This window comes from Moschus berezovskii, chromosome 24 (genome assembly GCF_049115385.1).
Source record: "Moschus berezovskii isolate FMDL1 chromosome 24, NW_MosBer_1.0, whole genome shotgun sequence".
Classification (NCBI taxonomy): domain Eukaryota; kingdom Metazoa; phylum Chordata; class Mammalia; order Artiodactyla; family Moschidae; genus Moschus; species Moschus berezovskii.
Window position 1 is genome coordinate 8,475,162 of NC_142483.1, and position 14,597 is coordinate 8,489,758.

The 14,597-nt window shown below is 49.3% G+C and overlaps 1 protein-coding gene across 2 annotated transcripts; it reads right to left on the reverse strand.

Moving 5' to 3' along the window:
- Positions 1-915: 915 nt before the first annotated feature.
- ELP6 (elongator acetyltransferase complex subunit 6) lies at positions 916-12,392 on the reverse strand. Of its 2 annotated transcripts, XM_055413701.2 has the most exons (7): positions 11,989-12,392; positions 10,057-10,135; positions 8,951-9,021; positions 6,616-6,734; positions 5,422-5,623; positions 3,349-3,495; positions 916-2,194 (listed from the first exon to the last, which is right to left on the reverse strand). In XM_055413701.2, the coding sequence occupies exons 1-7, from the start codon at positions 12,040-12,042 to the stop codon at positions 2,066-2,068; spliced, it is 801 nt and encodes a 266-aa protein (XP_055269676.2). In that variant the 5' UTR covers positions 12,043-12,392; the 3' UTR covers positions 916-2,065. The 2 variants fall into 2 exon arrangements, with proteins under 2 accessions (XP_055269676.2, XP_088687957.1); XM_088831831.1 differs by lacking the exons at positions 8,951-9,021; positions 10,057-10,135.
- Between the last annotated feature and the right edge of the window lie 2,205 nt (positions 12,393-14,597).

Below are 14,597 nucleotides of genomic sequence, written 5' to 3' on the forward strand. Positions count from 1 at the left end.
TAAACCAAAAATACATAAAGATATACATACATGGTCTAACTCTACATCCTTTAATTCTCAATTCTGTTGACTGTCTCCTCCCTGGAATGTCAGTTCCACGAGGGCAGAGACCTATTTTATCATTGTCACACCCTCAGAAAGTGTTAGTCGCTCAGTCGTGTCTGACTCTTTGTGACCCCATTGACTGTAGCCCGCCAGGCTCCTCTGTCCATGGTATTTCCCAGGCAAGAATACTGGGGTGGGTTGCCATTCCCTTCTCCAGAGGATCTTCCCGAGCCAGGGATCAAACCTGGGTCTTCTACATTGCAGGCAGATTCTTTGCCATCTGAGCCACCAGGGAAGCCCCACACCCTCAGAAGGTGCTCAATATTTGCTGAATGGATATATGTTCTAAGGAAACAAGTATCTGCCCCAATCCCCAAAGAGGCATAGTATATAAAATTCATAACAGCATAATTTATAATTACAAAAATCAGAACCCACATGCCCAGAGAATAGCTATGCAAATTAGAAATTAATGACACCATAAAATGCTAAGTAGCCATTAAACATTAAAAGTTTACTGAAAATGTTTATAAACCAAGTGAAAAAATAGCATATCATGTAAAAAGTGTCCTGTGGTGCCTTACCCAGTCAGAACTGCAGCTCATATGAAGCGTATATAATGAAATACTAGTAAAAGAATCGCATTCTTTAATAACTACTTTAAGTGACTTATACTCGTAATTTTAAAATATTCTATCAAATGCCGTATTTTGAGAAGAAAAGCAGCTACTGTGTCAATGGAAAAACCTACACAATAGTCAGCACGACTTGAGCAGGGCAATAAACTGTTCCCTTTTACAAAGCTAAAAAATGTTAACAGTAAGTTAAAAGTAAACACTGGTTATAAAAATTTCCTTAGTCCCTGCAAAGCAGTGTTATCTTTTTCATTTTATTTCTTCAGGTCAAATTCTTTGTAGCATAACATACACACAATAGAAAGTACCCATTTTAAGAGAACAGGCTGAGGTAACCTTGACTGAGGGGCTGAGTGTGGCAGGTGGATCACAGGATGCTGGGCGAGAGCCCCCCGCCTTCAGTCTTCACACAAGAGCGAGGCACTGGCTCCTCAAGGTCCTAGCCTGCCTGGCAGCAAGAACATTCATTCCCAGCCTCACCAAGGCCATGCAAACCTGTGCCCCATGGGGGCCCCGTGTGGCCAAGCCCAGGGCCTTGATGGCTTGGCCTCAATGGCATGCAGGGCCAGGTACCCAGTGACCACAGAAATAGGAGGGGCTAACCTTTGAACTGGGCGGAGCCTGCCTCTGGTTTCCACAAGGGTCAGTTGGAAATGTGTAGCTTAATCTCCTAATCTGTAGCCTGCTCTATGGTGCTGAGCGTGCTTCCAAACCCCTCAAAGCCTGCTTCCTCACTGGACTGAAGAAGAAGAAAATACCCTTGTGGGATGAAGGTAAAATGTAAAGGTGACCATCCACGGGAAGCCACGAGGTGGGCGCTCACGTGTACCAGCCACGCTTATCCTAGATGTCACCCTGGACACCTGCCATCCAGGACTGCCTCCTGGCTGGCACATTCACACCCACTCCGGCTTTGAAAGTCACCACAACCAAAAATGGGGAGTTGGGGCTAAAGCGTTATGTACGAGGAAGGCTCCAAAGGACCCCATTTCTGCTCGGGTGCTTTATCTTTCACCACCGAAAAACAGTCCCAGGTAGCTTCAGTTCAGTTCAGTTCAGTTGCTCAGTCGTGTCCGATTCTTTGCGACCCCATGAATCACAGCACACCAGGCCTCCCTGTCCATCACCAACTCCCGGAGTTCACTCAAACTCATGTCCATTGAGTCGGTGAAGCCTTCCAGCCATCTCATTCTCTGTCGTCCCCGTCTCCTCCTACCCCCAATCCCTCCCAGCATCAGAGTCTTTTCCAGTGAGTCAACTCGTCGCATGAGGTGGCCAAAGTATTGGAGTTTCAGCTTTAGCATCAGTCCTTCCAATGAACACCCAGGATTGATCTCCTTTAGAATGGACTGGTTGGATCTCCTTGCAGCCGCCCCTAAATCAGATCACAGAACAGCAGGAGACATTCCTTTGGCAAAAAAAGACACACTCTTGTCCTGTATCTTGTACTGGTACGTGAGGTTCCGATCCCGGTGGGCAGTGGGCTGCAGTGGTCTTCTCCACAGGATCCTCAGCTAAGTGACAAAGACAAGAATGAAAGAGGAGCGCCCCCCCAAGTACCTGCTCCAGTGTGAACCCTGTGTCTGCCTTCTCGGTGACCTTCAGCTGAGGTCAGGTGCGATGAGGTAATGGGAACGACTTCTGAAACAAAGCTTACTACCCATCACCTAAAAATAGAGGTTTCCCCTCCATTACAATAGTAATATTTGCTCATCATGGAAAACATGAAAGACAAAGAAAAGTAGAAAACACTCATCCAGAGAAATACCATGAAAGTACTTTTGTGTATTCCCCTTTGGTCTTTTCTGTGAGCATGGTTTTGTACTTTTGGGCTAGATGAACTTGAAAGGCCAACGCACTAGAATGCACACACTCAATTCCGAGGCTCAGAAGACTGGACATTTGTCCTGAGTGACTACAATGCTCTGCGGGGCTGAACAGCTTCAGAGCCACGTGCTGCCAGGGGAAGGGTCTCCTTGCGGTGTGCCTGGCGTACCACTAACACAGCCTCTCTGAGCTTGCTCAGATGCTCTGTTTTCCATACCTGATCTGAATGACTCTTGGGCCAAAACTCCCACCCACCCTTAATGGGTCAAAAGTGGTCAACGCGAAGTTAACCTGGAAGAGGTGGCAAAGGCTTTGGGGTGATCCAGAAAGAGAAGTTTCAGAAGGCAGAGAACCATGGCAGCCCCTGGGCATGGGGAGAACTTGACCTCCCTTCCAGGCATAGGCAGGACTCCGTGCTTCCCCCTAAGTACTCCAAACATCCCGGTGGTGGGGTTGGGGGGTGGCAGTAACGCCAGCCAGGAGAACAGCCTCCCAAGTCTCCATTTGAAAAGGAATGGTGTTGGCTTGAATACACAGAGCCTGCCATGACCCTGTGGTATAATTCCGCTGTTTACTGCCTTCCCCAGGGGATAGCCGGACAGTCATCTCCTCTCCAGGAGCTCCCCTATGGCTGCAAATGACCACCGTGCAAAACCTGCCCCGGTGCACGGGGCCGAGAACCCCTGGAACGGACTCTGATCTGCACTTACACAACTTCCAAGGCCTCCCTCCCACCCAAGGGCACGTCCCAGTTGACTACCCCAAGGCCCAACACTGTCCCGTGGGCAGTGGGGTGCTCAGAGGAGGTGAGCAGCTCACAGTGAGCCAGGGCCCCACGCACCTGCCCGTGCATGTCCTTGCAGAAGCCGGTGGCCAGGCCCTCAGCCCGCAGGATCAGGTGGCTCTGGTGACTAAGGCCATTCAGCAGGACATCATTCTCCTCATCCTCGGCATCTCCACTGTCATGTACAAGGACCACGACGTTTCCCTGCAACAAGATGGAGGCTGATGGGAGGGACGCCAGGCTCAAGACACACGGGTCTCTGGGAGCCTCCACTGCCCCGCATGCCCTCTCACGGGCCTGGGCTCGGGGCCCAGGCCTGCCATCATCTACTGGAACAGCTGCACCAGCACGTCCAGCCTGAATGTCCAGCTTAGTTCATCCGCAAGCAAGGAAGAGCATCCAGTTGTGAAAAAGAACAAAGCAGATCAGTGTGTTCTTTTTTGGGGGCAGTGGACAGCAAAACACACACTGTGTGTTAGTAAATGAAAAGAAATACCAAACTGTGTGGATGGTAGGTTAAGTCGGAACGTGAAAAGCAGGGAGACAAGGTACATGCAAATGTGTTTATGACTGCTCAGATGCTCTGGAAGGATATACGAGGGAGGGAAGGAGAGACTTACTTTTTGCTAATGTAGACTTTATACTGTTTATATCTTCTTTTTTTCTTTATTAAGCTACTTTAATATTAAAACTTTAATTAATATATTTTAAAACTTTATAATATTTATATTATAAAGTTTTTAAATTTATTATAATATTTTTATATTAACATTTTAATATTAAACTATTTTATTAAATGATTCCCAAGTTTTACTTTCTCAATTAAAATAAGTATTTTTACAAAAAGAAGTTGGTAGTGGGCCATACAGGGCTTCCCTGGTGGCTCAGCTGGTAAAGAATCCGCCTGCAATGCAGGAGACCACGGTTCGATTCCTGGGTTGGGAAGATCCCCTGGAGAAGGGATAGGCTACCCACTCCAGTATTCTTGGGCTTCCCCAGTGGCTCGGGTTATAAAGAATCCACCTGTGATGTGTGGACCTGGGTTCGATCCCTGAATTGGGAAGATTCCCCTGGACAAGGGAACAGCCACCCACTCCAGTATTCTTGCCTGGAGAATGCCATGAACAGAGGAGCCTGGCAGGCTACAGTTCATGGGGTCACAGAGTCAGACACAACTGAGCGACTGAACACAGCACAGTGGGCCACACAGCAGGCTGAGCTGCACAAGCTGACTGTGTGCTTCACTCCTCCCCCAACCCCACTAAACTGTGTCTTTCAGGCCCCTTCCATGTCCCCCTCCTCCCATTTTCTCCCCATCACCCTAGTGCCTGGCCCCGCAGCTGTAGCAAGGACAGCCTGAGAAGGTCCCCTAAATCCAGCTTCCAGGCAGAACCCTGTGCACAGGAGGTGAGTGGCCTGCACCACTGGATCCACACACCCGGACTAATCCACTTCCCCCCGCAACTGCTCTGTGCCCAGCCTGGCCCTGTGGGACACACGCTCAGCTGACGTCTGCAAGCACCCCCTCACTTAATTCTTGCAGTCTGGTTCCTGGGAGGTGGGTACCACAGGTGTTACTGTTTTGTTAACATCTCTATTGCGGTAAAATCTCTATTTTTGCCCCATAACTTAACAATGAAGGTTATACCCTATCCCTGCATTTCACCTCACAATTTTCATATTGTTGTTTTTGTTTTTGGACATGCTGTGTGGCATGTGGGATCACAGTTCTCTGACCAGGGATCGAACCTGTGCCCCTGCAGTGGAATCACAGAATTGCCAGGGAAGTCCCTTCACCTTACAATCCTTAAAGCAGTTTTATACCTATTATCTCAGCTGACCTTCAAAACACACTCAGAGCAATATTGCCATGTGGCACAGCGGGGACAGATGCAGTACCCAACATGGCCAAACCCATTACAGACAGAGCCAGACACCCTTCAGTTTTAAGGGCCTTACATTTTAGCAATGGCAGGTAGCAGAGTACAGACTGAATGGAGTGAAGATTTCTGGGGCTGCCAGAGTAAAGCCAAAGCCCTGAGCCATCAGACAGAAGAGATAACTGCCAGCAAGTGGCCCTCTGGGCCCACGGGGGTCACGTCAGGAGCTCGGGGTGCAGCCCCTGATTACCTTCCATTCCCGGCACACGGTGGCCCTGCAGTAGTGGACAAAGTCCAGCACCGCCACCGGCCCCATGCCCAGGCTCAGCAGCGCACTGAGGTCGTCCACCAGCAGCACCGGGCACCTCCAGACGGCCTCTCCACCATCCACGGGCTCCAGGGCATCCCGCACAAATGCATACAGCAGCTGCAGGTCCCCGGCATTGGCCTCCCTGGGACACAGGGCAGAAGTAGCCAGAGAACTCACGTGCTCTCCAGATGTTCAAGAGACAACGCAGCAGCACAGGGGGATGGGAGGGTGGAGGGGGATGGGGGAGGGAAAGAAGTGGGTCCAGTGCTTGGCACCAAGGGGCTCGTGAGCTGCCTGGAAAGAAAAGGCGCACTCCCATGGGCATGTTTACTTCAGTTCAACTATTCCCTGAGGCCTGCTGGGTACAGAGCACTGTGCTAGAAACTTGGGGACACAGAAATAAACCCTCCCCGAGCCCCACACAGCCTCTCAGTCCAAGGGCTTAAGGCCTCTGTTTTAAAGGGAGAGGCCTTCCTGGGAGGTCATAACTGAGGATGAAAGCTCAGCAGCAGTTCACGCGTCCAGGTGCCGAGCGGCAGCCTGAATGCTCATGTTCAGACCAGGTCCAACCTACTGCTATGCCAGCGGGCACAGCTGGCCCCGCTACCTCCGCCTCCCCAGTGACTGCAGCAGCGGCCTCCCAGCAATGGGGGAGGTGGGCTCAGAAATCGGGGTCTGGGGCACAGGTAGCAGCCGCACGGCCCCACACTCCAGGGCCGAACCCCGCTAAGAACAGATAGAATGAGGCTCTCTATAATCTGGGCTCAGGTGGAGACCAGGCCCACCCGTTCAAAGACACCGGCTTCAGAGATGGGACAGGCTGTGTGCAAGGCCACACACTTGGCCTTTTTTTTTTTAACATTATTTATTGATTTGGCTGTCCTGGTTCTTAGTTGCAGCATGCAGGATCTCCCATCTTCGTGGGCTCCTTAGTTTTCTACAGCTTCCAGGACGGGCACACAACCTCTGGCAGAGGTGAGGACCTTGAGTGATGCTGCGACACCCAGGCAGTGCCTACCTTCTGCAGCTGGCTCTGCCCTCCCACTCGCCGGGGAGAGAGAAGGGGGTGACACGGAGACCCGGGGCAGGGCCAACCTGCGGGTATGCTCTGGGCTGGGCGGCAGGCTGACTGACCTGAGGAACTGCAGGGGGTGCGGCTCCTCCCGAGGCTGGAAGAAGACATCCACCGCTGACTTGAGACCCTCGAGGACCACCAGCTGCCCGCGTTCCCGCGCTGCGGTCAGGCTGACACCCTGCACCCGACCACGGAGAGGAGAGTCAGATCCCGGGCTGGCGGGGGCCTCACCAGAGAGGACTTGGCACCAAGGGGCTCATGACTCCAGGACTCCAGCTCCTGGGAGGGCTCCGGCCCGTTTGGCTGCACCGGGTCTTAGTTGTGGCAGGTAGGCTCTTTCGCTGCACCATGTGGGGTCTAGTTCCCTGACCAGGGATAGAACCCGGGCCCCTTTTACTGGGGACACAAAGTCTTAGCCACTGGACCACCAGGGAAGTCTCTACTTGTCACATTTTTTTAAAAAACTTACTTCCTTTTGCATATATACTTATTTTTTACCTAGTACTGCTTTTTACTTTATGATAGTAATATAAAATTGCTTTTTAAGGGCATGTAGTTACAAAATAAAGTACATTTAAAAACAGAAAGTAAACAGTAACGTGGGGGTGGGGTGACGGTCTCTGTTGCAACATCTCAACTCTGCTCTCATAGCAGCCACAGACCACTCAGACACAAACAGGGGTGGCGTTGCTCCAATAAAACGTCACGTACAGAGAATATGGGGTGCAGACTGTGGCTGGTCAACCCCTGCTCCCAACCAGCGCTTCATAAACATGGGTCTTTATGAACCATGCAATTAGGAATCTCCTGAGGCTTCCCTGGTGGCTGAGTGGTAAAGATCCACCTGCTTATGCAGGAGATATGGGTTTGATCTCTGAACTGCGAGGATCCCACAGGTGTCAAGAGCAATTAAGCCCCTGCACCACAACAGTTGAATGTGTGCTCTAGATCCTGGGGACTAGAACTACTGAAGCCCACACGCCCTAGAGCCTGTGCTTTCCAACAAGAGAACCCATTGCAATGAGAAGCCCATGCACCGCAGTCAGAGAAAAGCACCCGCAGCAATGATGACACAACATAACCAAAAATTAAAAAATAAAATAAAAGAATCTCCTGAGTTACCTGATTAAAATGCAGATCTCTGGGCCCCACTCCAGAGCTAGAAGCCTTAGGGGCAGGGCCTGAGAATATGCATTTCAACAAACACCCCGTGATGGTGACACTGTCCAGACCCGCAACCTGCGTTTCTGCAGAAGACGCAGGTGACACAGAACTGCTTAGACTCCTCGTGTCCCCAGACCAGGCCTTGATTGCTCAGTCACACACTGGTGTTCACTGTGCAGCACCATTAGCAACAACAGCCGGCCTGGCAGAGAGAAGGACTCCTGACTGTCTGCTGTGCTCGTGCTCATTACTACTGTACTGATGTAAGAACAGAACTACAGCAAGAAGATGGAAACTCAAGCTCTAGCGCCTGGCACACCCAGAGCTGTGCATGCCATTCCTGCCATGTTGGTGAGTCAAAGGTAACAGGAAAAGCAGCCAAACCGGATATGAGAATACACGCCTTTCTCATCCTAGCTCACAGATGCCAGGGTCACACGCATGCCTCACCGACCTGGAATGCAACCCGTGTTCCTGACACGACTGTGCTCCCTGAGCTCATGCTCTGACCTCTAGCACAGGAACTTCTCCCTTCCCTGCAAAGGATGGGAAAGAAAGGGCCTTCCCCCCTCTCACCCTCTCACTGGTTTCCCCCTCATCAGAAAAGAGGACTGATAGTAAGGCTGTCATTTTGAAGATCACTGCTGATGGGTGGCCTGGTTCTCTCCCACTCTGAGCCTGACTTAAAACAAAAACCAAAAACAACAAAAGCCCCAGAAATTCACCTGGTCACAGGTCACAAGTAATGTGCCAGGTGAGGCACCAGGAGGGTCACCAGCCTCTCAGACATCTTACTCTTGCTTGGCTACATTTAGTAAGACAAGGGGCAAACCAAGATGAGGTGAGGGGCATGTGACAAAAGCCCTAGACTAAGGGAGAGACAGTGGGAGGTACTCAACTGGGCAGCAGACCAAGCTGTGATCTCTAACCCACTGGGGCAAGATTAATGTTCACACTGAGGCGGAAGAAACCTTAACTGGTCCAGACTCAGTAGAGAAAGGTTTGATTTAATCCATAACAGGTCTGGTTCTAAACACTTGACAAATGAACAAAACACGCAGAGATGCTGCCCTCACCCTTCAGATAAAGGGTTCAGGATCCCATGATTTCCTTAGTCCCTCCCTTCTAAGTTCTCTGCAAACCAAACAGGGAAGCCCAGCCTGACAGCATACATATGCCTGGCACACACACTCACTCAGGGATCTCATCACAGAGGTCTAAAATACTCACCAGCTTCTGCCCCACGATATTATAGTGACTAAAGGACTGGACGAGGGCCACAAAGCAGACTTTACAATTAGCTGGAAAACAAAATTAACTGATTTTTAACCAACTCTCTATTTACAATCAGTCTCAGATACTTCTTGCCTCTGGAAACAAAAGAACTGAGGCCGATCTAGAGAACCCATGCCTCGCAACCTGACATACTCAATTTGATTTGAAGATGTACTTTTTTCATATTAATAATTATGCCTTATATTAATAATTATATCTTATTTCATTTATTCCGAGATGTACTTTACCGGTGAGATGTATCACTAGGAACCTTAGTTTGCTCCCCTGAACATACATTATTGTTTTAAAAAAGCTGTGTTTTTCTAACTACTTGTTGGTTACAGAGATACAACTGAATTTTTAAACTAGTCTAATACCCAAGAGGATATAAGAACACAAAGAAACTCTAGATACCTTATGAACTTCATTAATTCTAACAACTTATCTGTAGAAGCTCTTGCTCTGTATAAACTGACAATAACATCACCTAGAAAGGAAAATCACTTTCAAAGCTGTAAATTATTACAACTCAGAGTGCCAAAGGTCAACCTTGTGTCCTGGCCTGGCTCAGTGAGGACTCAAGGAGAATCAGTAAGTCTTTTTTTTTCATTTAGCTGTTTTCCTCTTCTTTTTTATTTATTATTTATTTATTTTTGTTTTCTTCTTCTAATAGATTTCCGTATGTGAACTGCAGAGCTGTTTTTTTTTCCCCACTCTGTTCCCAGGGCAAAGTGTTAATGGGTTGAGTGCCCAGAGACTTCAAACTATCCAAGGACCAAGGATCAACTAAATGAAGAGGCCACACAAGCCCCTAAGGGAGTCAGTGCCTGCACAGGGGGTGGAGAAGCAGAAGTCAATACTGGATACAGTGAATACATGGCCGTCTCTGGCATAGTAGGGGTGGGAACAAGATGGTCCAGTAATCCCATTACCTAACGAATAGCCATCTGGTTACCCAAACACCAAAGGCCTGGCTAGTTAATACTATTTCTAGTGTTACCTGAAACAGGCCTTTTTTTTTCCCCCCTGGCCTTGGTTTTTCTTTTTCTATAGTCTTATACCTTTGAGGTAGAAGGAGAGAAAGTGGTGCACAAGGAAACTGCCATCTGTCTTGGCATCACAGAGTAGAGTCAGCTTCCCCTAAAAGTTAAGAAGAACACAAAAAGATGTATTAGACTCCCTGGACTGAGGTCAACTGAATGTCAAAATCTAGTGGATTGTGTCTACTCTTAAATTTCTATACCTGGAGACTCATATGTGTGTGTGTGTTTGTGTATTTAACCAGAAAAAGAAGAAAATAAGTAAAAATTATAGAAAAACCAACAATGAAAGTGATCTGTATTAAACACACTCATTTTGGGCAAGCAAATCTCAAGCTATTTTCTTCCCCAGGCAATGTTGAATAAAATCCCTTCTTTTCCTCACTCCTCTCCAGTCTTGGACAGAATTAAATCCTGAACAAAGTAAGATTTTGCCATCAGAAACCAACAAAAATCACTGACTTTCCAGATTGCAGGGGGTCTTCTAAAAGGTCATCTGATCCAACGTCCTCCCTAACTCTAATCCTCATGCCAATTCTGTTCCATAGGCAGGGGAAAACGAGAAAGCAGTTGTTCCAAGAGACATCCTGGATCAAAGTCCTCCTCCCACTGGCCTTGGAAACTGCGTCAGGCAGTGCTCTCATTGTGGAGAGCCGTGGAAAGACCTCTAAAGATGGCCTTTGCAGGGTCTGGCTGTCCTGTTCCAGTCACCCTTTGTTTCTTGTCAATGATAGGGAAGGTCATTTCTCTGCTGTCCTGATATTTTTTCCTCTCATAAAATATGAAAGATTACACTAGCAGACTCTGAGGGTTACCCCTGGCGCTGTCATTTCCTGGTGCCCACTTCTATCCCTCACTGTGGCCCTGGGTTTGGACTTTGGAGTAATAACTGGCAAGGTAAGCAGCGCCATCTGGAGGCTTGAGCAGAGAAAAACTGCGGGGCAATTAAAATGCACAAGGATTTACTGAAAACTATTTGCCTGGGACTATGGAGTAACAAAAAGGCTTTACACACTAGGTGTCTTGGCCGCCTGGACGAGTTTACCATTTTATCAGAAAGACAGGAGTTATGAAATAAATCACCTATGTTCCTAGGAGAGGCAACCCTCGGGCTAACGCATGAACATTTTTGAGATGCTCACAAAGAGTCGGACACGACTGAGCGACTGAACTGAACTGAACTGAGACCGTGGGAAGGAGAGAGCGAAGAAAACAGAGTAGGGAGGCTGTGGTGCCAAAGGCGGGCTTGTGCAATCAAACACTGGCTGCGAGCAGCTTCAGAGAGCACTGTTCAAAAACATGAGGAGGAAGACGAGCAGAAGCGTTCGCTGAAACCTGCCGAATGCTCCCGGGACAGACAGGGCTTAAGCCGTTAAGAAGTTGCTGCCCTGTGATGCGGGGGTGGGGGGGTGTGGTTTCCAGGTGGCTCAGTGGTCAAGAATACGCCCATTAAGGCAGGAGACGCGGGAGACGCAGTTCCATCCCTGCGTCGGGAAGAATCCCTGGAGAAGGGAATGGTAATCCACTCCAGTATTCTTCCCTGGAGAATCCCACGGACAGAGGAGACTGGCGGGCGACGGTCCATAGGGTCACAGAGTCGGACACGACACAGCGACTAAACCAACCTCTGTTTGGGCCGCGGGGACTCCCACCACGCTGAACACGCACAAGGGTCGCCTCTTCACTTAAGTCAACCCAAACGTACAACGTGCTTCCTGTGGTCTTTCAAGGGTGAACGCGACCTTCGAAAACGGGCAGGATGCCCAGCTTGCGCAGGCCTAAGTGTCCAGCCCAGCCTCGGGGACGGGCCCTCTGCGGACTACAACTCCCAAGCGCCCCCGGGCCACGGCCGTCACGTGATTCCGAACGGGTCCACGCGCGCTTCATCCGGGTGTGCTGTCTTCCGCCGCGCTCCCACAATCCAACCTCCTCCCCGACCTTGCGACCTCTTACCTGCTCCGCCCCTTCAGGGGAGGTGTTGAGAAGGTTATTGAGTTCTGGGAACATTCCGAGCTCCGGAACGCACAGGGGCGCCGGATGGGAAGATGGGCTGTCGTGGATACAGCGGAGGCTGGAGAGCAAAACACACCACACAGGACCACGCGGGAGGAGTGCGCATGCGCAATTCCCCTACTTAGGCGCCTGCCGCAGCCAATGAAACGCGCGAATCGGCCGCTCTCGGCGCATGCGCAGAGACGCGCACCAGGCCGGGGAACCTGGAGGCTAAGCAGTGCGGGCTTCTTACCTGCGTTCCACTCGCAGAGAGTTTCCCCCGACCAAGGCATCAGGAGGTCGGGTCACTTCTTCCTTCTCTCGACCGCGCGTTCTTCTCATCCCAGAGCCTTCTGTCAAGCTCCTGCGGTGTGCCGCACACTACTAAAGGCTTTGACTGCAATGGGCGAACCAGACAGGCGAAGACGCCCACTCTCGCACAAAACAGAAAACAGACGTAATAAACATGAGATAATACATTGAAAATTTATATGTGGGGGGAAAATGAAGCTGGATAAAGAAATAACGATGGGATGGGAGTAGGTTTTGGAATAAAACAGGTTATCAGGGTAGGGTCACTGACCAAGTAGTGTTGGAACACGCCTTGCATGCTTCTCGTTGAGGTTTTTGCACTGTTTCCCCTCCCTGGACTGCGCCGTTAAAAAAAAGCGCCGCTTCTTTCGGGTTTTTATTCACGTTAGTTTACCAGCGAGGGCCTCCCTAAGCCTCCGTGGAACCAGAGATCAATTGCCAATTTTCCGCTGGATCGTCAAAAAAGCAAGAGAGTTCCAGAAAAACATCTATTTCTGCTTTATTGATTACGCTAAAGCCTGTGACTGTGTGGATCACAATAAATGGTGGGAAATTCTGAAAGAGATGGGAATACCAGACCACCTGACCTGACTCTTGAGAAATCTGTATGCAGGTCAGGAAGCAACAGTTAGAACTGGACATGGAACAACAGACTGGTTCCAAATAGGAAAAGGAGTACATCAAGGCTGTATATTGTCACCCTGCTTATTTAACTTATATGTAGAGTACATCATGAGAAACACTGGGTTGGATGAAGCACAAGCTAGAATCAAGATTTCCAGGAGAAATATCTAACTTCAGATATGCAGATGACACCACCCTTATGGCAGAAAGTGAAGAAGAACTAAAGAGCCTCTTGAAAGTGAAAGAGGAGAGTGAAAAAGTTAGCTTAAAGCTCAACATTCAGAAAACTAAGATCACAGCATCTGGTCCCATCACTTCATGGGAAATAGATGGGGAAACAGTGGAAACAGTGGCAAACTTTATTTTGGGGGCTCCAAAATCACTGCAGATGGTGACTGTAGCCATGAAATTAAAAGACGCTTACTCCTTGGAAGGAAAGTTATGACCAACCTAGACAGCATATTAAAAAGCAGAGACATTACTTTGCCAACAAAGGTCCGTCTAGTGAAAGCTATGGTTTTTCCAGTGGTCATGTATGGATGTGAGAGTTGAACTATAGAGAAAGCTGAGCGCTGAAGAATTGATGTGTTTGAACTGTGGTGCTGGAGAAGAATCTTGCGAGTCCCTTGGACTGCAAGGAGATCCAACCAGTCCATCCTAAAGGAGATCAGTCCTGGGTGTTCATTAGAAGGACGGATGCTGAAGCTGAAACTCCAATACTTTGGCCACCTGATGTGAAGAGCTGACTCATTTGAGAAAACCCTGATGCTGGGAAAGATTGAAGGCGGGAGGAGAAGGGGACGACAGAGGATGAGATGGTTGGATGGCATCACCGACTTAATGGGCATGAGTTTGGGTAAACTCCATGAGTTGACGATGGACAGGGAGGCCTGGTGTGCTGCAGTCCATGGGGTCGCAAAGTGTCGGACACGACTGAGCAACTGAACTGAACCAAACTGAATTTCCCTAAGCATCGTCTTTAAGTTATTAACTGTCCCTTCCCCAGCAATTCTTGTCCTTTACCCTCCCCCCTCTTTTATTTTTCTCCGTATCATTTATATCTGGAGCTAGTGAAGGACAGGGAAACCTGGTGTGCTGCAGTCCATGGGGTCTCAAAGAGTTGAACAAGACTGAGCGACTGAACAAGACAGAGTTATCAGAGTGAGGCACGAGGAAGTGCTGCCCCCTTGTGGACATGTCGCTGAACAACTTGACAACCACTGCAGCTTAATCTGCAACAAGGAGAGCGTGCTCAGTCATGTCCACCTCTTTGTGATCTCCGTGGACTACAACCCGCCAGGCCTCTCTCTTTAGAATTTTCCAGGCAGGAATACTGGAGAAGGTTGCCATTTCTTCCTCCAGGGGATTTTCCTGACCCCAGGGATAGAACCCGTGTCTCCCACACATCTCCCACATTTCCAGCATTGCAGGCAGATTCTTTACCACTGAGCCACTAGGAAAGTCCACTGCAGTTGAAGGGCTCTTCATATTCACAAAGCCTGTGGGGCTGTAAAGGACACCTGCCCTCAAGCAATGTCAAAAGGCAGGGAATTGATAAAGAATTCAAAAGAGGGTAGACTTGGGACTTCCCTTGTGGTCCAGAGGTTAGGAATTCACTTTCCAATGCACTGGAC